Here is a 26,781-nt window from a genome sequence, read left to right as displayed (position 1 = left end):
GTTTCAGCTTAATACATAGGGAAATACAAACTTTAGCCTTGTGAAATTTTTAGGTTTTTTTAGTCTCTTGTAAATGTCTATTACATTTGATCAATAAATTTCACATTTCATCCAAAAAAAATCACTTCGATTTGAAGAAATGTATTTTTGGGATCGTCATTATCAAATAACATATTAGAAACCACATATTTTAAAAAAATTGTATACATAAAAATATATATTAGAGTAATCACATAAATCAAAACCAATACATTTTGTTTATTTACAATCATGTTTCTGGTAAAAAAATCAAAACAATCATTTTATTTACTTTATATGGTATATAATTAAAATTTATTGATATTGGCATATATATAGTATATTTTAATATAAATATTTATTATTGACAGTTCCTACTCATATGATTTTATTAATATTTGTTTATTTATTGTAACAAAAATTTAAGCCGTAATCACAATTTTAGTATATAATTTAATTTAAATAATATAAATATATATATATATATATAATATGAATATTTATTAATGAGAATTCATATTCATACGTTTTATGATCATTTGTATGTTGCTTGAAAAAAAACAATTAAACCATTGATCACAAATGTTTTAATGTAGGACTTTTACCACTTTTAGTAATTTATAGTCGTTTTAAAAAAATCAATATATTACATATAAGGAAAATCTAATTTTTTATATTAAAAGCTTAATGTGATTGTTTATTTTTTTCAATAATATAAAATTAAACAAAAATAAAGAGGATACAACATATATGATTTATATTAGACCTTTTATAATTAATTAAATTAGACTTTTTACTTATATAATTTTTTAATCATTTGTATCTTGTCATAACAAAAAAAATAAACCATAGATCACAAAATTTGAATGTAAGACTTTTAACAGTTTTAGTAATTTATATTCATTTTAAAAATTTATATTCATTTTAAAAAAAAAAATTGAATAAAATATATACATAAAAATCTAAATTTTTATTATATGGTTAATAATGTGACTGTTTAATTTATTTTTATAGTTTAAAATTAAACAAATATGATAGAATATACACTAATTTTTTTTATCAAATATTTATTATTCAAAATCATTAATTGTCATATATACTTTAGCCAAATTATGGTTAATTTAATAAAAAAAACAATTATATAATTAGATGGACCAATATATTTCCTTAAAAATTCTAAGAATCATTGTAATGACGTGACTACAAAAAAAAGTTGTCATGTTTTCTAATTAATATATAGGGAATAAACCATCTGAGTACACACAATATTAAAGTTTTAAACGCACCAAAAAGACAACATAAAACACAAACCATATCACAGAATTACAAAATCACATAGAGCTTTATTTAGATATATCAACGACAACTTTCCTCCATATACTGAGATGTTGAATGCTTGTTTAGATCAACACCGGGGGATTTAGGACGGCATAAGCAAGCAAGTCTTGCTCACATAGGAAAACAGGCATGTCTTGTTCGGGTAAGCCCACCCAAGCTTCGACATCTTCACCATCCTTTGAATCTATCAGAACCACGAACACCATGTTATCGTAGACGGTATGTGAAGCAGGTCCCATCCAGACCGGATTACCCCATCCGAAATCAACCTCGTAGAAAGGCTTCTTACACCAGCTAGACATTGTGTATAAGTCTACGTCCGGTTTGTAGCACTCCGACACAAAATCTCCCATCACAGTCAGCAAGTTCTGGCCAAGTGTGGTGGTGGTGATGTTAGTAGTATCATTATCGCACCCTTGGAGATTTTCTTTGATCATCTCGCTGAATTCTTCTTTGGTCTTTCTAAAGTCAGCCACCATTTCGTCGATCTCTAACTCGCTCTCTGCCCCTTTCTTGACAAAGAAACAAGTTTGTAGATTCCCTATGGAGTCTTGTGGCAAAACATTAGAGGGGATCCTAAGCCTCAAGTCCATCGCTTGAGTCATAACCGTTGACTTTGGGGATAACGAGTTAGACCGTGAGGCGTTTGCAGCACATCTCCAAATAAGCGACATGATGGCTTCCACGCGCGTAGGTGCCCGGACGCTTTCGCTAGCCGCCTTGCATTTAAGCTCATCGATCTTTGAGGATTTGAAGACGAGTCTATTGGTTACACATTTTCCTTGAAGCTCGTAAACGTCATCGATAGAAGGAGACTTGAAGGAGGTATCTGGAGGAGGGTATATTGTGGCTCCTGCAAAGTGAGGAGTACATGTTGATGTTGTAGTCCCTTTTGCTGTAGCCGCCCAGGCTTGTACGAAGGTCAACAATGAGGTCGCGTCGCAAATCTGGTGAGAGATGCCAACAGTGACCGCGACTCCAGATCCTGACCCGAACAAACTGACCTTGACTCTCAGCAACGGCCACGTCCCAGCAGATTCTCCCTCCTCGATCTCGGGGAGGAATGCTGCAAGAGAGTCTGTACTGAGGTTTCTCAGGAAATCTGAGAGAAGGAGATCGGTTCGTGCCTCAGTGAAGATCACTCCTTCGTCGTTGCAGCATATAGAGAGGCCTTCTTGTCGTCCAGCTAGAGGGTAGAAACGTGACAGAGTCTCGGACAGAGAGGTTTTCAGCCTCCGGGATATGATCTCCGGTGACTCTCTGGCTGTGGATTTGTACAAGAAGGTGGTTGCAACGTAAATGGCTGGACAGGTGAGATCCAACAAGGAAAGTTGAAGGCGGTCATGAGGTGCAGGTGAAGAAGGCTTGATCACTTCTCTTCCGGTCTCTTCTAGCTTCACTTCCATTGTCTTTCTTTGATACCTCAAAGTCAAGTTTTAATTCAAAGTTGTTGAATGATGCCTATTTGTTTTCAAACCGAAAAACATAAAACGTGGGAAAAGAAGAGTAACAAGTCAAGGTAACTGTTTTTTTGGTATGAAAAAGTCTTTGAGTTTACTTGTTGTATAGCCTAAGTATAAGTCAAAAATTATGGGCTATATACAGAAACTAGTATCCCTAAGTCTAAAATAAGGCTATGGCATAGAGAAGATCGAGAGTGTTCTGTTTTCTCTATAAATATGTAGTGGCTAATGTTGTGTAAAGTAAGCAACCAGTTTGACAAACCTTCCAACTTCAATGAAATATGTATGTAGATTTAGAAAGAAGAAGGTTCTAATGTTTTATTTGGCTAGAAAAGTGAGTGAACCGTTGTAAACTAATGTGCATATAAAAAAGGTGACCGGAACATGTTTGTTCGTGCGTAATAATGTAATTTCAGATAAAATGAAAGCGTAAATGATACTCCAACAGGTTTACATTTCTCGTATCAAATCTTTATTAATGAAACAACAGATTTTATTTGAGTACATAATTTAGAGTTTAGACCAAGACACAAGGATTCAAGGAAGCAAAGGCGAGAAGTTCCGGGTTCTGCTCGAGCGAGGACATGTTCTCTTCAGGTAGCGTGACAAAAGCTTCAATCCCATGTCCGTCCTTGGAATCGATCAACATGGCAATGTTTTCAAACGTGGGAGCCACATTTCCAACAACCCAAACAGGGTATCCCCATCCAAAGCTAGCCTCGTAAAGTGGTAATTTGCACCAGCTACTCACTGTGTAGGGCTCGTGTGTCTCGTAGCTCATCCGGGCATAATTAGTGAGCATCAGATTAGCTAGTTTAGAACCAATCATCGAAGATGAACCATCCCCGACGTCTTGGATCATAGTTTGTAAGTCCTCCTTCTTTTTCTGTAAGTCTCTAGTGGCCTCTTCAATTTTCACTTCCTCTCCTTGACCAGTACTTAATACCACAGAGGAGAACATGACGTTCCCGATCAGGCTTTCTGGGAGAAGGGACGGTAGCTTGGAGCGCAAGTCAGCGAGCTGGATCAGAACTTTGCGACCACAAGTGTCTAGGGATGAAGCAGAGACGAAGCACTTCCAGAGAAGGGCGGTGACGCTCTCTACACGCGTAGGTCGGTCTGCGAATTCTGGACTAGTGGCTTTGGTCTTGAGCTCTTCCAACTTAGCTGCACTGAAGACGAATCTCTTCGTGATGCTGCTTCTCTTGTTGGCTTTTTCGTCCACCGGAAGCTTATAGGTCTCATTGGCTGGTGGGTAAAAATTCGCTGCGGCAAACTTAGGATCCATCACCGTGTTCCCGGCCTCTCCACGAGCCTCAGCAGACCAAGTCCGAATGAAAGTCGACATGGAGGCTGCGTCGGCGATTTTGTGAGTGATGCAGACTCCGATGGCCATGCCTCCGCATTGGAAGTAAGTCGCCTTCACGAGCAACAGAGGCCAGGTGGAAGCAGCCTCGTATGGGTTCTGGACGGCGTCTAGAGGAAGCAACTGTTGGAGGGCATTGAGATCTGGAGATGCGAGAAAACCAGAGAGGGAACAGTTATCGACACGAGCGTCCACGAAAATAGCTCCTTCGTCGTTACAGTCGACAGTGACTCCGTTGATTCTTCCCGCGAGGGGGTAGAATTTGGTCAAGGTTTCGGACAGAGAAGTCTTGAGTTTGTGGGAAGTGTGTTCTGGTGAGATCAACTCATTTTTGGTGTAGAAGAGATAGGAGACTGTGTAAATGGGAGGGAGGAAGTGATCATAGATAGACAGTTGGAGAGTTCGGAGATCATCTGGGGTTGTGGAAGATGGTTTTATGATTTCCTTACCGGTGGTTTCAACCTTCATCGTCTCTTGATAGTGTTACTCTTTTTTTTTTTTTTTTTGTGTTGATCCTCTGTGTTATTCGGATGCAGAGTAGTAGTATTCGTTTTATACAAGTGCTCGTAGATTATAACATTTTGACCCTAAAGAAACAAGATTATCTCATATACACATTATATTTTACTTATTTATTTTAGCTATGCTATTAAATTTTTAATTATTAAGAACTAAAATCATTTAATAAGAAGATATGTGCCATAAGAGCAACCTCATTGCTAACAGTATTTCAGCTTCATATCAAGATTTAATAATAAAAATATTTTAATAAAATTTATTTAATTGTTCAAACTTTAATGTTGGAAAAATATTTAAGCCACTTGTGGATGAACAAGTCTCAAATGAGATCTTCACACACACACACACACACACACGCGCACACACACACACACACTCACAAACACACACACACACACACATATATATATATATTAAAAATGATTTCAAATTTTTCCCTTTCTCATTTTTTATTTTATATTGATACATATTCATTTGGATACCTATTATCTATCAATAGAGTTACTTAATAAAAATATATCATAAAGTTTTTAATGTAAAAATTCTACTCTCTTTTCCTTTTTGCTACTGTTTTTATTCTTAATTAATACATTACTAGGTGATTTTCCCGTGCTCATGCACGGGTATAAAATCTTTTGAAGTAAATATACTATAATAATTGATTGATATTTACTTTTAATTTTAAATTAATTTATAATTTATATGCATCATTAATATTTATAATATTATATTATTTTAATAATACATATGATTTTATATATTTTATATTTAATCGGTTTGTTATTTTTACAGTCAATTTAGTTATCATTTGCGTAATTTGGATTGCATCTCTGAATTCAACTATAATATTTTTATCCTAAATATATTTAAATTTTGATTAATTTCTTATTTGCATTTAGGTGGTTGTTGTCTTAAATATGTAAATATATTTTATGAAGATTATGTATAACTTCAGATATTTTGTGCTTAGAATAAAAAAAAAAAATAAACTAAAGTGTCTGATTCCAGATTACATAAATTAATATAAAGATAATATTCTGAAGTCTCATGCATATATATATAAATTTTAGAAAAGAACTAAATTTTAACAGTTGTTTAATATTTATTTTCATTTTAATATGTTTGAGTTGTTCTATGATTTATATTTATAAAATAAATTATTATTCTTATAAAATTATATATTCTTATCGTAGTTAAATCTATGATTTTAGATATAAGTTAGATTAATCGAATCACTCATGTTGTGAGTATTATCGTATAAACGTGCATGTATTTTCATAATATTTATCAAATTATATATTGATGTTTTTAAAAATATATTATAAAATAAAGTGATGCTCAATAGGAAGTTACATACATAAGTTGGTGATACATTTCTCGAAGCTCATGAACACTTATTAATATTTACAATAATTAAATTATTCTATAAATTCTAAATAACTTTATGCTTTGATTTATTGAATGGAAACTAAAATTTATTTTAAATAATATTAAAAATGAGAATTCATATTTGCTTTGGTATTTTGATTATGGTTGTATTAAGTTCCACAAACATAAAATTTAAAAGAAATTTAATATTAAGAAAACAAATAACTTTAATAATGATAAATTATAATATATCTATTTTGCAACTATTTGATTTTTTTTTGTTTTTAATATCTCTTAAAAATAAGCAATAAACAAAATTGTGATTTTATTTGAAAATAATATTATATAAGTAAAATATAATTTATCGATATTGTTTTTGATGTAATTGGAAGCTATTATAGTCAACAAAATATATGAAACATAAATAAAACACTTCAATAATACTAATTATAAACTATTTTTAGTCAATTAAACATATATCAATTTATGTTTCTCAATTATTTTGTGTAATCTTCTAAGAAAATAGATAGATATATAAAAATACTTCTATTGGTTTGAATTTTTTTTGTATTGTTTAAAAATATGTTTTGAAAGAAATGTTATTTCTTTTTCTAATATCAAGATTATCTGTGTAAAATCTTTTTTTAATGAAATCACATTATAGACAAATTTATGTTTTTCATCTAAGAAAATATAGATATAAATAAATTATTTTAATATTTCAAAAGTATATTTTATGTTATTTAAAAATATTGTTTAAATGTAATATTACTATTTTGTGAACTTTCCTTTTTTTTGAAATCATATTATATATACATATATTTTCGTTTTCAATTTTTCTTTTTTTTTTTTAATTTATAAAAAATTAATTTTTATTATATGTATATGTTTTTGGAAATTTTTTAAAAGGAAACTAACTAAATAAATAAATAATAGTATTTAATATTTTTAATTCATTAAGAATATCAGTGTAATCAACCATCGTGAGAGTTAATATGAGAACAACACATAAAAAACTGACTTCTCAAATAATATTATAGAGATTTATTGAGAACTTGTTAAGACAGTATCAGAAGTGCTCTTAACTAAAACATAATCTTACATTAATATGTATATGGTGTGATAAAACATAGCAGTAAAAATAGTTGTTAGCTAAGACTGTAATAGTCTCATCTAGGTCACCCGCTAAAAAGCAGAGGTAGACACGGATCAAATATCTAGGGTTTCAGAAATATTTTGATTCGACTGTTCGTCCAAATAATCAATTATCTGATCCGATTCTATCAGTATCCATCAGGATATTCGATGTCTTGGATATCCGGAAAATTTTAGGTTTTTAACCGAATATCATATTCGCCGTATAAATTTAAAAAAAATCTAAAGTAAAGTAATAATATTTATGAAAAAAAAATATTTAGTTTTTAAAATTCCAATAAATAATATAATAAATAAAATATTGTAAAACCTATACAAATACAATATTTATATAAATTAAATACAGGATTCGTTAAATATATGTAAGTCGCCAAAAAATGTATATACATGCATATTGTGAATTAGATCCGATATCTGTTTATTAAAATATTAGTATTTACGATTTATTTTTTTTTTTGAGGATATTGCATATTAGCATTTGATTTTTTTGTAGAGTTATAAATATTAAGATTTTTTTGGTTTGAATCGGAACAATAATGAATCAAAATTTATAGATGTTTTGTACAGTCCTATTAAAAAGTTGAGACAGTAAGAAAAGAGAGATTTTGTTAGATACTGGCGATACAAAATGACAATTTAGAAGGTAAGATGTCGATAATCAAAATTTATGGATATTTTGTAATCCTATTAAAAAGTTGAGACACTAACAAAAGAAAGATTTCGTTAGATATTGGCCATACAAAATGACAAGTTAGACGGTAAAATGTCGATTAAACTCTTGCGTCAGTTATTTAATATTATTAGTTTTTGCGGATCTTGTCGGCGTTAATCTATTTTTTTCATTTTGCTGATATGTATAATGTATTATTCGTTGTTATCCTCTAGTTGGATGTATAATAAAAACAAGAGTTCCTTGATTCATGTCACATCTTTTGTCGTATGTAGAATGCCAAATCCTAAATGATCCTCTTGAGACTTACACTCTTACGACTTACTAGATAGAGAAATTAATGATAGTGGAGAAATGTGCGACTTTCAACATTATGTAAATGCACTTGAGAGCTGGAAATCTGATGCAGACACGGGTCAAGTGGCTTTGATCGGAGTACACTCTTGGTTAGACTGGCATAGACTTGAATATGCAAGATATGTCCCATCAGGTTTTGTGAAGAATCTGACTTGTAAAATCAATATCTCTTTGGTCTGTGAAGTTTTTATGTTGATTCAATTTTGACATGATGGTCTTATGAATTGCATATCCACTACAAGAAAACAGCGGCATACCAAGGGAAAAAAATCGTCAGTCTGTCGTCGGAATAGTGTTATTCCGACGACATACCGACGAAACAAGTCCTCGGAAATAACTTTTCGGAAATTCATTTTTCCTCGGAAATCTCTCGGAAATTTCCGACGGAATTCCGAAGAAATGAATTTCCGAAGAAACTCTGAGGACCACAAGTTCGTCGGAAAGTTCCTCGGAATATACCGAGGGAGGACTTTCTCGGAATATTTCGATGGACTTTCCGATGGTCCAATCCTCGGAAGTCCCGACGAAATATTCCTCGGAAATTTCATCAGGAATTTCCGGGGAAAGGAGCCCTCAGAAAATTCCGAGGAATGGTCCCTCGGTATATTCCGACGACAAATTCCGAGGAAATGGTCGTCGGAAATTTCCGAGGGTTCGTTTCCTCGGAATTTAAAAAAAAATTATTTTTTTTTTAAAAATTATATTTTTTGAAATTTAAATTCGAAAATATAAAATTAAAATTAAAATTGAAAATATATTAGATAATATTCAAAGTTGTACAAACAAAAATAAAACATTCCGAGTTTTTGAAAAAAAAAAAAAACTACAGGTCTTGAATGTTCGGGAACACCTCGTTCGGGTACATCCTCTTCATCATCTCCATCATTTGCTCGTTCAGCCTCTTCTGTGTCTCATACCCCGCCTGTTGAGCTGCCATCTGGGTCTCCAACGCAGATATGCGATCATCCTTGTCCTTCAACTGAGCCGTAAGTACTTCTGGATCAACATAGCAGCCGACCGGGAGCGACGATCCAAACCGACCAAACATCCCTTCTTCTTTGGAACCGACTGAAATAGAAAGTAGCCAAATTTAAATAATATAAAAAGATGATAAAATAAAAATCAAGAAATAAATGAATTGAACTTAAAAAAAAGAACTTACCGATTCAACGATTTCGTTGATTCGAACCCGAGACAAGTTGGTCGAAGCCGTAGAATCGTCATCATCGGTTTGAAGCTAAGACACTTCGTCATGCACCTGAGTTTGGACCAGGCTGACCACGTCCCTCACAAGACCATCATCAATCTGGCCGGTCTTCTTGTTGGTATACGCCCTTTTCATTAGGGCGAGATCATCAACCGGCTCGCCATCATTTTCTTCCGCCTTGAAAAAAACATAAATTAAATAAACATTAGAAATAAGAAGAAATGCACAAAAAATAAAATTTCAAAACTTAAATAATTGAAGAAAAAGCGGCTGAACTTACCATGCGATTCCCAGAGTGGCAATAGATTGAGCACCCAAGTTATGCTTGTAGACGCCTTTCCCTTTACGGTCGCTCATGCGGTTGTTGGAGTGGGTGGAAGAAGTTTCTTTCGTCTCTTCCTTATCCCAATGCGCACACAACTCCTTCCAGACCGTGTCGTTTATCGACTTTGGGACTTTTTAATAAAAAAAAAATAGTTTAATAAATTAAAAAATAGTTTAATAAATTAAAAAACTGTTTAATAAATTAAAAACTACCTTGTTTATTTCTCAATTCTTCTTCCACTCGTGGATCTGCTTCCCATAGTTGTCCATAACTTTATGGACAAAGTGGTGATAGATAGAGAGCGTATCATCGGAATTCCAGTTGAATTCTTGCTGAAAAAAAAACACAATTAGTAGAAAATTTATATTAAAGATTAAAAATATAAGTAAAAAATTAGAATACTTACCGCAAACTGACGAAACCACAGATGCTGCTTCTCGGTAGGGAAGTCAGTGAAAGTCGGATGTCCCTTGTCGAGGGCCGAGTACATCATACGGTTGATCCATGCGCTTATCCCGTTCCCGGATCGGTTGAACCTAAAAAAAGGAACAAATTATTAATAATGAATCAAATTTTAATGAAAAAAAATTACGTTTAATTACCATGTTTGACCCCGTCCATGTGGATACAGAGTGAGATAGGGAAGATGGTCACGACCGGGCTGTCGAACCAACTCCGCAACACTCATCACTCCCGGAGGACCCGGAGGAGCAGGAGCGGGTGCAGCAGCGGGAGCGATAGGAGCAGGAGCGGGAAATGGAGAGGGAGATGTATGGTAGGAGCTGTGGGGCGAAGCGGAATCCTGAATATGGCTGGACGAACCCCGAGACTGACTCCCCTTAATCACAAAAAAAGTTTTATAGATATTAAAAATGTTTAATAAATATATAATTGATTTTATAATGCAAAAAATAGGTATTATATACAAAAAAACGTTTTCATATTGTATATATATAATTACAAATTAGATTTTTATAACCACAAAATTAATAAAAACTAAAAAAAAAATCCAAATCAAGTGAAATACATTATCAAACTCGATTTTACACAATCCTACCATTCACCCTAACAAAAATCTATAAATCTCATTCCAAAATCATCAAATCTACTTAAAAACTTAACAAATCTAACCTAAGAGGGTGGAATAGGGTTCATACATGAAATTGAGGAGGATTAGGGCGGATTCGCCGGAAATCGTCGAGAGAGAAGGATGGAGTCACCGGAATTCGCGAGAGAGGAGAGAGTGTTCGGCGGAGAGGAAGAGAGAAATGGGGAAGAAGATCTGGTTCGACCTAATAAAATGACGCGTCCGACGGAAACTATCCGTCGGAATTTCCTCAGAATTATTTAATATATCCGTCGAAATTTCCTCGGAAATCATTAATTCAATTTTCGCGAAATATTTGGCGGCTTGGTTTACCCGGTTAAATGAAAATATTCCGAGGAATCAGGTTTCCTCGGAATACCCTCGGTAATTACCGAGGAAATTTTGAGGAACCAGGGTTTGGGGTTTCAAAACATCGATTTTTTTTCCCCGTATTTCATTTCTTATACAATTATAATGCATACCATTGAAGATTCTTTGTATAGATGATCATAAACCATGAAATAACAAAATTTCAAAAATAATTGTAAGTATTCCCTTTACCGTTTATTAAAGTGTATAAGTGTTTCTCTTATGTTGTGTGGTTTTCGTTCATACAATCGTAAAAGTGTTTGTTATTGGGTAAAACACCAAAGTTTGACTTCATAATCTGGTTAAGACACTTAATGAAGGTTATATACGTGTTATTCAATCAGCAAAACGTTGTTTTCGGTTAAAAACCCCTAGTTCCTCGGAATTTCCTCGGAATATTCCGAGGGAATTCCGAAGAAAATAATGGAATTTCCGAGGAAACCCCTACCTTCCTCGGAATTCTGTCGGAACATTCCGAGGAAAAGGACTCTATAATCAAATCCCTAAAACGACAAGGTCTATTCCGAAGAAATTCCGAGGAAAACCTATCTTCCCTCGGAATTTCCTCGGTATTTCTATTAAAAAAAAAGTCGACGCTACTCTGTTTCCGAATCTTCATCACCAGATGAATCTGAATCTGGATCTTGGTGAAACTCTCCAATCACTGGTTCATCCTCTACGTGAACGGCGGTTTCCTCTCCGAAGTCGGTTAAATCGACTACAAGGCCAACTCCAGCTAAATCTTCTGCTGCACTTAAGTTTCCGGATGTGCTTGGTTGTAGTGGGTCTTCCAGCTCAGAACTTCCTTGAACTCGGCCTCTCGGGTTGAGTCTTGTAACAATAACCCATGGATCATCTCTGTTCCTTACCCGGGAGTACTTGATATAACAAACCTGTAACATTTAAAAAATTATTAGTAAAATTATAAATTAATACACATGATGATGAATCCTTCTGAATAATTAACATTTAATTACCTGATCGGCCTGAGAAGCAAGAATGAAAGGATCATAATATTGCAGTTTTCGCCTCGAATTTACTGATGTAACACCAAATACATTTGTTTTCACACCTCGATTTGGAGTGTTGTCGTGCCAATCACAATAGAAAACAGTACAGCGCAATCTAACCATGCCCAAATACTTGATCTCCAAAATCTCATGTATGTGTCCGTAGTATACATCATATCCTCGAGACGCCAGCTCATGTATGTGTCCGTAGTATACATCATATCCGTAGAAGAAACGCCAGCATCATAAGTCGTACTCGAACGTCTCCTCTTCTGAGTTGTGAATGCATATCCTCGAGTACAAAATCTCGGATATGACTTCACAATAAAGTTTGGTCCAACGACCATCTCGCGTATCCAATCGTCAAATGTTTCACCTCTGGCCAAACCAGCAGACACCTATTAATAGCACATATATATGTTATATCAATAAATGTGAATTAGTATAAATATGTGATAAATAATATTTTAATTTGTTTAAAGCACTCACATAAGTAAACATCCATCCTGCAAATTCTCTCTGATTCATTTTTTCTAGTTCGTCCTCTGTGGCGTATTTATATTCGAACCACTTTTCTGCCATGAAAATCATGTACATATGATGACAATAATGTAATTAATTAAGATTTAAATTTTAACTTGTTAAAATAAAAATTTGTAAGCTAATTTATTTACCTCTCATATTGAAGAACATCTTCGCAGTTGGTGAGCAAATATGTTTGCAAATGACTACGCTCCTGCTCAGTAAGTCGAAGGTCCTTTGGTTTTCCGCTAAGTCATCCAACGTCTGTTAAAATGTCTGGAACCGTAACATGATATGTTGCCCGTTCGCCTCTATCATCATGCCGAGCAGGTCTTCTGTTTTTGGTCTGAACTTCTGCTGGAAAGTACTACTCGGCAAAGTTTGAAGTTTTTTCACTGATCATCTGTGCGACTATAGAACCTTTCACCCTACTTAAAATTTTCACCATCTTCTTCAAATGGAACATATACCGCGCATACAGATACATCCATCTATACTGCACATGACCACCAAGTTCCAATTCTCTTGCCAGGTGAATAACAAGATGCTCCATAACATCAAAAAATGAGGGAGAAAATATCTTCTCAAGGTTGCACTGAATCACGGCTATGTTAGTCTTCAAATTTTCAATACCTTCAAGAGTCACTGATCTCGTGCATGAATCGCGGAAGAAACCACTTATCCCTGCAATTGCTTCATGAACATTTCGTGGTAATAGTTCCTTGAAAGCAAACGGACGGAGTGTGGGAACCGAAATTCACACTGTCGAATTCCGTTTAAATAAGGAAACTAAGAAAACCCTAGTTTCCCAGAGGACCCGGATATCTGTTAATTACTACACGTCAAGCAATCAGAACACGAGAACAACAACGATAAAAATAAGAAATCGAAAAGAAAGCAAAGAAGATCTTATTCCGAATCTGCGTATGAGCGTTTACAACAAGGTATAAGCCTGGACTCGAGAGCTGTCGGCGAGATTCCTAGTTCTAGCAACCCTAAGACGGCTAAACCTAATTGAGTCGCAGCTCGAAATAACAAAAACGGAAAATTGCCTAAATTGCTCTAAGTGTTAAGTTTGCTCTGAAAAAGTCCTCCCCTCTGCTCCTCGCCTAGGACTCCTTATATACTAGCTCCAAGGTCGGTTTACGCTTTTACTCTTCTGCCCTTAAGCCGTCATAGCAAAAAATGGAGATATTCCGTTTTTCCCGATCTTCACAATTATCTCCAAAACTTCCGTATTTATCCGCGGAAACTTGACATTTATCCTTCCTCGTGGGCCAAGCGTGAACCATGCTGTGGTTCACGGGCTTTTGGTTAGGAAAAATCGTAGGACGGGCCTTGAGTCGTGTTTTAGATCCCTTTGGGCCGTCTTCCGACTCGACACGTTTACTACGAGTTTTCCGCGGTTTTGGATCCGCGAAGTTTGATCGATGAATTAGAATAGCGGGAAACATGGATTGAGCTTGCTACGGTCTTTGGGAGATAGTATTCGAAGGTTTGACGAGAATGCAGAGACTGGTGTCGTATCGATGTCCGGAAAGGTTCAATCGCTACACCGCGACCGAACTTTGGCTCGAGCCCGGTCGCTACGTAGCGACCGAGCGGGAGGAGCGCTCGGTCGCTACGTAGCGACCGAGCGGGACGATCGCTCGGTCGCTACGTAGCGACCGAGCGGGACGGACGTTCGGTCGCTGCGTAACGACCTGTTTCGAGCTTTCGTCGGATATCTCGATTCTTTCTTCCGCGAAGCTTTTTCGTAAGGAAGAATCTTTCTCCGAAAAGTACTCTTCGGAAAAACTCTTATTTTTCTTATTCGGACGTTTTGAATGTTAAATTTGTCGTAACCGTTTTTGACCCCAACAGTTAGCCCCCAGCCCGTTAGAGTTGTGACTCTTAGCGGGCGGATAGATGACTTTTTGACAAGGTTGAGTGTATTGGACGAAATTTTCATTTAAAACTCCGCGAAATAAAAGTTGTCGAGGCGACGTTCCGAACCCATACTTCTATAAATAATGAGCTCTTCTCATTCATTTTCTTCACACCTTTCCTTCTTCATTTCTTCAAAAACCTCTCTAGCTTCATAACTTTCCTTTCAACATGTCTTCCTCCCAAGGTTGTAAGAAGGATTCCGACGTCGAGATGGGCGAGGCCACTTCTCCGGGTCTGGTTCCAACTTCTCCGGCGGAAGTGCCGGCTTGTGTTGCCGGTCATCTTTCTTTCCGAGAGAAACTAGTTCGTCGTCAAGCCGAGAAAGGATTGGCTCAGACTGGCTCCGAATTTCCGTCTTCTTCCGAGCAGGTCGTTGCCCCGTGTCATGGGACTGACGTCGCGGCTCCTCTCCCGCAAGTCCTACCTGCGGGATCTTCCACGACTCCGATCCTTGTCGAGGACAAAGAAAAGGCCGCTGACTCTATGCCTCCACCTCCGGCCAGAAAAGAAATCGTTCTGGCATTGCGTGCTCCTAGCGCTGTCCAGGTTACTCAGCCTAAGAGTCGGAAGAGGAAACTGGCCAAGAGCGGTGACGGGGAGACTTCGCAGCGAGGTGGGTCGAGCCTAGCATCGGGACTTCGTGGAAAGGTTTGTTTCTTGTTTGAATTCTCGATCGTCTTTCGTGCATTCTCTTTACAGACTTAATCTTAGGGATTTTTACCGTTCGCAGTTCATATCGTGGATCGATGGGATGATCAGTGAATGTGGCTCTGAGACCAGTCGTCTTTCCGGGGAGTTGGTGGAGCTTCAGTGGAGATGGTCCGAAACCGAGGCTATGTTGACGGCTGTCGAGGATTCTCGCTCTGCGAAAGTGTCGAAGCTCGAGGTTGCGATAGGAGAGCTTGAGAGGGACCTCGGGAAGACGGCGAGTTCCTTGCTTAAGGAAAAGAAGGTCAGGAAGGCCAAATCCTCGGAGGTGCGTCGACTCCAGCGTCAGATCGAGAGTGACGCTGGACTAGCGCGCCGCGGGATCCAAGAGGCTACGGATGCCCTTCGCGCGGAGTTCCAGGCTCGCTTGGCAAAGATTTCCGCTTCCCTGGATTCCCTCGAGTGTATCCGGAGCAGGGATTTCGCTTTGGCGACGATTGAGGGCGGGATGGCCGTGGTTCGGTCGTTCCAAAGTGAGACTCCCCCGACCTTGGAGGCCGAAGAGGCCCGACTGTCCGGCTGCAAGGGAGATATGGCGGCCGAGGATGGCGATATCGGTCTCATCCTGGCCGACCTAAAATCCGCTTGCTTCCTTCCGACGTGTTCAGAAGACCCAGAGGGGAAAGATCCGGTGGTCGGAGAGAATGGAAGCGACGCGGCTCCAGGTTCGGATGAGGCGGCGGGTGAAGAGGAGGCGTAGGTTCTGAGGGTGACTTGGGTTAAATCTCTTGCGAGAGATTTGTTTTTTTTTTTTTTATGTCTTTATGTTTCGGCCTTGAATGGCCTTGTTTGTACTTCGGGACTGGCCGTGTGTGGCTTTGAATCCCTGCCGCTCCGCGGCTTTATGATATGATAATCGGACAACGCTTTTTATGAATTTGTGAATAGTGGGGAGGAAGGTGATGAGTTGTCGTCTCATACCCTTCTTCGATTGTGAAATGTTTTATTTGAGACCTGTTTCGAGAGTTCTTCCGCGGGATGTGAACTCTGCGGGGGTGCTGAAGGTATCGAATGTAAACATAGAGGCGTGTTTTAAGAATCTCTTATCTTTCGATATCATGCCTTTGAGATGTTAGAGACCAGTGCGCTGAGTTTAGGGCAAGACCTAGGTTTACTTTCGGTTTAAGGATTGTGCGGTGACTAACCGGCTATCGTTTTTCCTGTCGCGATTTCTTCCTGATTCGTATCGATGTAAAGTCCGCGAAAAGTTCTCGGCTTATACGACTTGTTTGATACGAATCGAGCATCTCTCCGGAGACCGGAAGTGCTGGACCAAAATTTCGGATTTCTTTTATAGCGCTATTATCCTTGTGTCGGATGTAAGAGAGTCATCTTCATGAGATGGCTATGTCTGTTTAGGACGTTTGTGAGTTCGATGTGATCAGCATCGGACTTGGTGGCGTGTGCCGTTGTTTTGATTAATTTGCGCAAAATAAATGTTAACGTGTGTATATATGTATCTTTTTGCGGAGATTTCGTTTGCTCGGAAGAAACCATCTTTGAGGCATCTTTTGCGACGTCTCGCGATGCTAAAGGTTTGATTCTCCCAAGCGGTCGACTAATCTCCGAAGACCTCGTTGCGATTTCATGGGTGAGGATGTTTTGATAAGTCGAAAACACCAAAAAGTGCGGTAAGAAGTTATTCGATTTTTTGGGAGTATACGAGTATACGTACCCACTCTCCCCCTTTTTAATGAGGGGGGACAGCTGAATTTGCCTTTCGGCAAACTGCCTACGTACTCCTTGCGGAGATCAAGCCGTCTCGTAGTTCAGTGATTGCGAGTTGGTTCGTTTAGTGATAGTATTTTTTGAGATGCATCGCATTCCAGGTTCTAGGGATTTTTACGCCCTGCATGTTGGCTATTTCGTAGGAACCTGGTCGGACGACTTTTTCGATTTTATAGGGACCTTCCCAGTTTGCTCCGAGTTTTCCCGCGTTTCGTTCAGCGGTGTTTTGGAAAACTTTGCGAAGGACCAGATCTCCCTGATTGAACCTACGATTCCGTACGTTGGAATTATAGTATCTTGCAGCGGCGTGCTGGTAGTTTTGAATTCGGATGAGTGCTTGATCCCGGCGTTCGTTAATGAGGTCGAGATCGTCCAAGAGCATAGCATTGTTGAGTTCCTCTCGTTCGGGTAAGAACCTTCTTCGAACACCGGGAAATTCTACTTCCGCGGGAATCATGCACTCCGTACCGTATACCAAGGCGAAGGGAGTTTCTCCTGTTGCTCGCCTTGGGGTGGTACGGTGAGACCAGAGGACTCCCTCGAGTTCGTCGGCCCATCTACCTTTTTTGGCCTCCAAGCGTTTCTTCAGTCCGTCGAGAATGGTCTTGTTGATTGTTTCAGCCTGTCCGTTGCACTGCGGATATCTGGGAGTTGACTTGTTGAGTCGTATCTTCCACTTTTCGCAGAATGCCTCGAATCGGGTGGAAATGAATTGAGACCCGTTATCGGTTACGATTTCGTAAGGAACTCCATGCCTACAGATGATGTTTCTCCATACGAAATTCTCGACTTGGACGTCTTTTATACTCGCGTACGAGTCGGCCTCTACCCATTTTGAGAAGAAATCGGTAAGCACTAGAAGGAAACGCTTTTGCTTTGAATTATGCAGAGGTCCGACAATATCCATGGCCCAGCGCATAAAGGGATAGGGCGATGTGATGGAAGAAAGAACTTCGGCCGGTTGTCGGATAGTTGGCGCATGCCTTTGGCATTTTTCGCATTTTCGTGCGAATTTCTCTCAATCTCCGATCATTGTTGGCCAATAGTATCCGTGGCGTTTGATTTTTACGGCTAGTGATCTTCCGCCGGAATGGTTGCCGCATGAGCCGTAATGTATTTCCTCCATCATTTTCCTCGCCTTTTCTCCTTCCAGGCACGTCAGGAGCGGTCCGGAGAATCTCCACTTGTAGATTTCGCCGTCCACCGTTACGTAGCGTGCGGCTTGTGTTCGGATCTTGCGAGCTGACCATTTTTCGGCGGGCAATTGCCTGTCGATAATGTAGTCTCGAATCGTCTGAAGCCGTGGGGTATCACAACCGTAATCGGATTGCTCCGATGGTGGTGGTATCGTAATCTCTTCTTCCTCGTCGTCTTGACCCTCTATGAGATTGACAACGACTGGCGGTCCGATACTCGGATGTTCAATGAATTCGACCGGAATTACCCTTTTGAGTCCTGGATCGGAACTTGATGCTAAGGCTGCGAGGGCGTCCGCCTGGACATTCTCGGAACGGGGGATCCGGGTAAGGGCGAAACAGTCGAAGTCTTGAGCTAGACCTTGGACCAGTTTGAGGTACGCGTCCATCCGTTCGTCTCTGGCTTCATATTCTCCGCTGAATTGACTGGCCACTAACTGGGAGTCGCAGTAAGCGTGGAGATTACGTATTTTTAAGCCGTGAGCCAAACGTAGACCTGCGATCAATGCTTCGTATTCGGCCTCGTTGTTTGAGGCATGAAATTCCAATCTGAATGATTGTTCCAGGATCTCGCTCGTTGGAGATGTAAGACGGATCCCGATACTCGATCCTTGCTTGGATGAGGATCCGTCGACGTGGAGGAGCCAGGTGGAATTTGGTTCTTCGTTGGTTATTGCTCCCGTTGGAAGTTCGACTAAAAAGTCTGCGAGCACTTGTGACTTTGCGCTCGTCCTTGGTCGGTATTCGATGTCATACTCGCTCAACTCGACCGCCCACTTGGCCAATCGGCCTGATTGACTTGGGCTATGCAAAATTGTCCGTAAGGGAAAAGTCTTTAGGATAACAATCGTGTGGGATTGGAAATATGGTCGTAGTTTTCGGGCCGATGTTACGACCGCGCATGCCAATTTTTCCATCAACGGATACCTAGATTCGGCATCGAGCAAGGTTTTGCTTATGTAAAAAATAGGTCTCTGTTCCCCGCGTTCTTCCCTGATCAGGACTCCGCTTACGGCTGTTGCCGATACCGCGATGTATAAGAATAAAGGCTCCCCTTCCACGGGTTTTGCGAGGACTGGAGGAGTAGCTAAATAACGCTTCAGCTGTTGGAAGGCGTTTTCGCACTCTTCCGTCCATTCAAACTTTTTATTCCCTCGCAGGACGTCGTAGAAGGGCAGGCACTTATCTGTTGATCGTGAAATAAATCGGTTAAGTGCTGCGATTCTGCCGGTCAGTCTTTGGACTTCCCGTTTATTCTTCGGCGAAGCCATCTCGATTAGAGCGTTGATCTGTTTTGGATTTGCTTCGATACCGCGGTTGGTCACCAAGTAGCCGAGGAATTCTCCTGATGCCACGGCGAATCTACATTTCGTCGGGTTGAGCTTCATGTTATGGGAGTTTAGTTGTGCAAAGCATTCTTCGAGATGTGACACGTGATCTCTTGCTTTGAGGGATTTGACAAGCATGTCGTCAATATAAACTTCCATCGTTTTTCCGAGTTGTTTGGAGAACATTCGGTTCACGAGTCGTTGGTAAGTTGCTCCAGCGTTTTTGAGGCCGAAGGGCATTACCTCATAACAATAGGTTCCGCGATCGGTAATGAACGCAGTCTTCTCACGATCGTCGGGATTCATCCTAATTTGATTATAGCCTGAGAAAGCATCCATGAAGGATAAGAGTTCGTTGCCCGCCGTTGCTTCTACCAATCGATCGATATGTGGTAGAGGGAAGCTATCCTTTGGACATGCCTTGTTTAGGTCGGTAAAATCTACGCAAACTCGCCATTTCCCGTTTTTCTTTTTGACTACTACGGGGTTGGCGAGCCAGTCCGGGTATCTTACCTCTGTTATCGACCCAACTTTAAGAAGTTTTTCGACCTCATCGTTTACCGCGGTAGCACGTTCGGGTCCCAGCTTCCGTCTTTTCTGTTTGACGGGTTTGAATGTTGGATCGATATTCAGCTCGTGACACGTTATGTTAATGTCAATTCCTGGCATGTCTTCCGCAGCCCATGCGAAAGTGTTAAGGTTCTTTTTAAGACAGGTTATGAGTTCTGTCTTTAGAGGCTCGTGGAGATTGGCTCCAATCTCGACGCAGCGTTCTGGGAAGGCTTCGTCGAGACAAATCGTTACCACGGGTTCACAAGTTGGCTCGCGTTTTTCCTCTAGAGCCGCGAAGATACGAGATTGCCAGAAGAATTTCGCTGAATCCTGACTTCGCGTATCTTTGCTGGAGGTCTTTTTCTCCGCTCTCTTAGGAGCGATTTCGTGGATCGGTCTCTTTCGTTTTAGTTCCGCGGCGAAACAGACCTGTGAAACTCTTGGATTTCCCCAGATTACCTCGACTCCGTTGGGGGTCGGGAACTTGAGGCAAAGATGGTAGGTTGATGGGATTGCGCGCATGGTGTTCAGCCATGGCGTTCCCATGATAACGTTGTAAGACGCGGGGCGGTCAACGACTAGAAACTCTGTGATGTTTGTCATGGTTCCGGCTTTGACAGCGAATCTAATCGATCCATAGGCCATGGTCGTTTCCCCCGAAAGCCCTAGCAGTGGGCTTGGGCATTTTGCGATCTCGGATTGACTGATCCCCATCTTTTCAAGAGTGTCTTTGAAGATGATATCGGCCGAGCTTCCGGTATCGATTAATACTCTAGCGACATCAATATCTCGAATCGTCAATTCGATAACAAGGAGATCGTTCCGAGGTTTGGCTCGATCGACCGTTTCTCCCCCCTTGAACGAGATGACATTCGCGCACGTCGAATCCCGCATGTCGTTCCTGATCGTTGAGTGGTTTTTGCGGGTTAGATTGATCCGTAAGGCCCCCTCCTTCTAGCGCCAAACTGTGGGAACCGAAATTCACACTGTCGATTTCCGTTTAAATAAGGAAACTAAGAAAACCCTAGTTTCCCAGAGGACCCGGATATCTGTTAATTACCACACGTCAAGCAATCAGAACACGAGAACAACAACGATAAAAATAAGAAATCGAAAAGAGAGCAAAGAAGATCTTATTCCGAATCTGCGTATGAGCGTTTACAACAAGGTATAAGCCTGGGCTCGAGAGCTGTCGGCGAGATTCCTAGTTCTAGCAACCCTAAGACGGCTAAACCTAATTGAGTCGCAGCTCGAAATAACAAAAACGGAAAATTGCCTAAATTGCTCTAAGTGTTAAGTTTGCTCTGAAAAAGTCCTCCCCTCTGCTCCTCGCCTAGGACTCCTTATATACTAGATCCAAGGTCGGTTTACGCTTTTACTCTTCTGCCCTTAAGCCGTCATAGCAAAAAATGGAGATATTCCGTTTTTCCCGATCTTCACAATTATCTCCAAAACTTCCGTATTTATCCGCGGAAACTTGACATTTATCCTTCCTCGTGGGCCAAGCGTGAACCATGCTGTGGTTCACGGGCTTTTGGTTAGGAAAAATCGTAGGACGGGCCTTGAGTCGTGTTTTAGATCCCTTTGGGCCGTCTTCCGACTCGACACGTTTACTACGAGTTTTCCGCGGTTTTGGATCCGCGAAGTTTGATCGATGAATTAGAATAGCGGGAAACATGGATTGAGCTTGCTACGGTCTTCGGGAGATAGTATTCGAAGGTTTGACGAGAATGCAGGGACTGGTGTCGTATCGATGTCCGGAAAGTTCAATCGCTACACCGCGACCGAACTTTGGCTCGAGCCCGGTCGCTACGTAGCGACCGAGCGGGAGGAGCGCTCGGTCGCTACATAGCGACCGAGCGGGACGATCGCTCGGTCGCTACGTAGCGACCGAGCTTTGGCTCGAGCTCGGTCGCTACGTAGCGACCTAGCGGGACGATCGCTCGGTCGCTACGTAGCGACCGAGCTTGGCTGAGCTCGGTCACTACGTAGCGACCGAGCGGGACGATCGCTCGGTCGCTACGTAGCGACCGAGCTTTGGCTCGAGCTCGGTCGCTACGTAGCGACCGAGCGGGACGATCGCTCGGTCGCTACGTAGCGACCGAGCTTGGCTGAGTTCGGTCGCTACGTAGCGACCGAGCGGGACGATCGCTCGGTCGCTACGTAGCGACCGAGCGGGACGATCGCTCGGTTGCTACGTAGCGACCGAGCGGGACGGACGTTCGGTCGCTGCGTAACGACCTGTTTCGAGCTTTCGTCGGATATCTCGATTCTTTCTTCCGCGAAGCTTTTTCGTAAGGAAGAATCTTTCTTCGAAAAGTACTCTTCGGAGAAACTCTTATTTTTCTTATTCGGACGTTTTGAATGTTAAATTTGTCGTAACCGTTTTTGACCCCAACACGGAGGCACTGCATCATTACATGGCAATCGTGGCTTTTCAAGCCAGTAAACTTTCCTTCTTTTCTGTCGATACAGTTACACAAATTAGATACGTAACCGTCTGGAAATTCCACATCGTTTGAAATCCAATCAAAGAACGCATCTTTTCCCGCTGCATCAAGTCGGTATATGGGAAAAGGAGCCCTACCATTCTCATCAACATGAAGTTCTGAACAAGCACATATATCGACTAAATCCAGTCTTGACTTCAAATTATCATTTGTTTTACCTTGAACATTAAGGATCGTGTTCATGAGATTGTCAAAAAAGTTTTTCTCAATATGCATGACATCTAAATTATGCCTTAGTAGATGATCCTCCCAGTATGGCAGATCGCAGAAAATAATTTTTTTGTGCCAGTTATGTAGGTCTCCAACACTATTTACCGGAAAACGCTCATGTCCACCGAGGTCTGGCGTCCTTTCTGCACTAAAATCTCTAAGTTGTGTCTTCAAATATTTCCCACAAATTTCCGGAGGTGGACTGTCAAACACCCTCTTGTTCTTCGTAAACAAATTCCTACTTCTACGATATGGATGATCTGGTGGTAGGAATCTCCTGTGACAGTCAAACCAACACGTTTTCCTTCCGTGTTTTAGTTGGAAAGCATCAGTGTTATCTTGACAATATGGACATGATAGTCTTCCATGCGTTGTCCATCCAGATAACATACCATATGCTGGAAAATCACTTATTGTCCACATTAGTACAGTCCGCATTTGAAAGTTTTCTTTACACGAAACATCGTATGTTTCAGCACCTTGAGCCCATAGTTGTTGCAACTCATATATTAGTGGCCGAAGAAACACATCAAGTGATCTCTTAGGATTCTCTGGTCCGGGAACGAGAATCGAGAAAAACAAAAACTCTCGTCGCAAGCACAAGTTTGGGGGTAGTGTATGGTGTATGAATGACTGGCCATAGAGAATACTGTCTTCCACTCTTGCCAAACGGGCTGAAACCATCAGTACATAATCAAAGGTAGACATTTCTTCTCTCATACGCAAAGTCGGGATACTTTGATTGGAAATGCTTCCACGCTTTTGCATCTGAAGGATGTCTGATCTCACCATCTGTTAAGTGCTCCGCATGCCATCTCATTGGTTGCGCTGTGCGTTCAGACAGATACAACCTCTGCAACCTTTCCGTCAAAGGCAAATACCACATCCTTTTATATGGCACTGGAACTCTTCCACTCGTATCTTTATAACGAGGCTTCCCACAAAATTTGCATGTAACCCGCTGTTCATCCGCCCTCCAATAAATCATGCAGTTGTCGCTGCATACATCTATTACCTGATACGATAAACCAAGACCAGCTACGAGTTTCTGAACCTCGTAATATGAACCATGAGCTACTTTATTCTCGGGTAGAATACCTTTTACAAAATCAGCAATCACATCCACACAGTCTTCAGCCAAATTATAATCTGTTTTAATGCCCATCAATCTTGTAGCAGATGATAAAGCTGAATGACCATCTCTGCAACCTTCGTACAATGGTTGCTTTCCAGCATCCAACATATCATAAAATCTCCTTGCTTCTGCATTTACCATCTGCTCAGTACCTACACCATAATCTACATCCGTTCTAATTGGTTCTTCTAATCTAACCGCTGGCTGAGGTTCGCTAGTACTACCATGTTCATAATCAGTTTCCCCATGATGATACCAAATTTTGTAACTTCGTGTAAACCCACTCAAATATAGATGAGTCCAAACATCCCACTCTTTAATAACCTTTCTATTTTTACAATTAGAGCAAGGACATCTTAACATACATGTTTTTGCTTCCGGTTGTCCGTGAACTAACCCCATGAATTCGGTTATACCTCGTTGGTATTCTTCCGTAAGCAATCTCGTGTTCGGATCCAAATGAGGTCGATTAATCCAAGAACGAAAATAATTTGAAGAAGACATGTTTTTTATGAATCAAATTTGTGTGTAAAGAGAGTAAGAGAGAGGATGAATATATGGAGTGAATGAATATGAAGAGGAAGAGGCGTGCTTGTATTTATAGTTGAAATCCTGCCGACAGACCAAGGAAATTCCGACGAAATTCCGACGCTAACGGTTAGTTCGTCGGAATTTCCTCGGAATTTTTAAAATCCCCCAACGGCTCTCCAACGGCTCTCTAACGGCTATAATATATCCTCGGAATTCATCGTTTTTTTCCAAGGAATACAATTTTCTTCGGTATTCCATAAGAATATTCCGACGGAACGATATTTTCTCGGAATTCCGTCGGTATAATTCGAGGAAATTCCGAGGAAACCAAATTTTGTGTTTCCTCGGAATATCCTCGGAAATTCCTCGGGATATTCCGAGGATTTCATTTTTCGTCGGAATGTCCGTCAGAATACCGCTGTTTTCTTGTAGTGATCTAGCAGAAATCATTTCATGGATGACGTCATCCTGGTTGGTTAGATATGCTCTTGGAGTGAACCTCTGTTGCAACTAGCTCCTATGTGGCAGGTGTGGGTATGGTCCAACCATGGTTCTGATGCCCCTATTATACCCTCCCCCTTGAATATTTTTTTCCACGAGAATCGATGTGTTAAAAGTTTACTAAATACACTCTAGCTGGAAGAACAACTATGTCATTGTGGTATTAAAGAGTCAATCCCTAAATTGGAGGTAGAAGAATTTCTTTGATACAAGTTTTCTTATATAAAAAACTTACATTAAAATATATTCTTCCTCATTATTTAGCATTATTATTAATTATAGAGAAATTTTGTGCAGATCTTGTCGGCATTAATCAATATTAAAAAATTGTGTTTATCTTGTGTTGATTTCAATCCATATTTCAGTTTGATTTCATTTTTTTTTGGATTTTGGTATTTCGGTTTATTAAAACATAGCTACCATATTAAACTATATTTCTTTGGTTTGGTTCTGTTTATATACTATCGGTTTTCGGTTTATTCGGTTTTTTATAAAAACCCATAAATTATTTAAAAAAAAATATTTTGTGAATTTCACTTTCTATGATTGGATATCAGGTTTACTAGAACATAAAGATAAAGATATTTTTGTACTCTAAAGTTTAAATAGAATTTTTATGTCTTATTTTAGTATTAAATTAATTAGTAACTATATTTTTAATATATTAGTGTGTTTCTATCTAGCAACATCAGAACTGGCTGATGTAAGTTTTCATATTTGAAATAGAAATAAGGGATTTTGATGTAAAATTTGGGGTTTTTTCTTTTTGAGTTGCGAATCGGTATTTTTTTACCAGTCTCGTGACATTGCTGAGCTTGTGAAAGGAAGTATCGAATCTAGTAGAGAAAAGCATCTCAACTTTAATTTTCTTATGTGTCGTTTTATTCTACATTTCTTCTTTACTTTTATGAATAGATTGGTTCGAAAACCTTTTTTGTCTATTTGTGTGCATCTAAATCTTTGTTTTTGAGGACTTGAGAACCATGAGATCTGCTTAGGAAACATTGTTCTTTCTTATGGTGAGTTCTTTCGTTCCCCTGGATTTCAACCACAACAGCGCAGCTAAGATTTTTGTTGAAGTTGAGTTGAGTAAAGGTTTCCCTTCAAGAATTGCTGCTAATGATGAAAATGGATTTATTTCTATGGTTGATGTTGATTATGCTTGGTTGCCTTCTAAATGTGAAATATGTGGCCAGCTCGGATACAAGATTAAACACTGCTTGGAATCTGTTACTAAGTCTCATATAGTTGCCACCGATGTTTCTGAAAATCCCTCCAATGGTAGCACTGTGGTCGTCGAGACCAACAAACTACCGAAATCTGCCCAACCTGACACTTCTTTAGTTCAAACTTTGGCTGTCACAGTATCTACCCCAAGTAATGAATCAAGTGTGGTCGACATTGCTATTCTCGAGAACCAGCTGTGTGGTACTTTATCAGCAATCCCAGTGTTCCTGAGTGTGACTGAGATGATTTTGCTTATGACATTTCTAATCGATTGCTTGTGCTTCTGAAACTTTTTAGTTTTTTCTTTTTCGAATTTTGGAAGTTTATTAAAGTTTCAGAATAGCTTTCCAGAAAATCTGATACTAACAAATTTGAATTTTTTTTTGGCTTGGTTACGCATGACAGTAAACAGGATGGGAGCTTCAGTACCTCATATGATTGTTTGGTACTTT

General features: G+C 39.6%; 2 protein-coding genes across 2 annotated transcripts; both read right to left on the bottom strand.

Moving 5' to 3' along the window:
* Positions 1 to 1,239: 1,239 nt before the first annotated feature.
* LOC106446963 (BAHD acyltransferase BIA1) lies at positions 1,240 to 3,092 on the bottom strand. The gene has a single exon (XM_013888801.3). It carries the CDS (start codon positions 2,760 to 2,762, stop codon positions 1,419 to 1,421), a length of 1,344 nt encoding a protein of 447 aa, XP_013744255.1. The 5' UTR covers positions 2,763 to 3,092; the 3' UTR covers positions 1,240 to 1,418.
* A 122-nt stretch (positions 3,093 to 3,214) lies between these two features.
* Positions 3,215 to 4,769, bottom strand: LOC106446970 (BAHD acyltransferase At5g47980). The gene has a single exon (XM_013888813.3). The coding sequence runs from the start codon at positions 4,651 to 4,653 to the stop codon at positions 3,337 to 3,339; it is 1,317 nt and encodes a 438-aa protein (XP_013744267.1). The 5' UTR covers positions 4,654 to 4,769; the 3' UTR covers positions 3,215 to 3,336.
* Positions 4,770 to 26,781: the final 22,012 nt, after the last annotated feature.

Source organism: Brassica napus, chromosome A1 (genome assembly GCF_020379485.1).
Source record: "Brassica napus cultivar Da-Ae chromosome A1, Da-Ae, whole genome shotgun sequence".
NCBI classification, from domain to species: domain Eukaryota; kingdom Viridiplantae; phylum Streptophyta; class Magnoliopsida; order Brassicales; family Brassicaceae; genus Brassica; species Brassica napus.
Note: the sequence above shows the minus strand (reverse complement) of the source record. Positions and strands in the feature narration are given on the sequence as shown.

What these genes read in the sequence shown, in the direction of transcription:
- LOC106446970 (XM_013888813.3), bottom strand. Translation starts at nt 4,653, where the DNA reads ATGAAGGTTGAAACCACCGGTAAGGAAATCATAAAACCATCTTCCACA.
- LOC106446963 (XM_013888801.3), bottom strand. Translation starts at nt 2,762, where the DNA reads ATGGAAGTGAAGCTAGAAGAGACCGGAAGAGAAGTGATCAAGCCTTCT.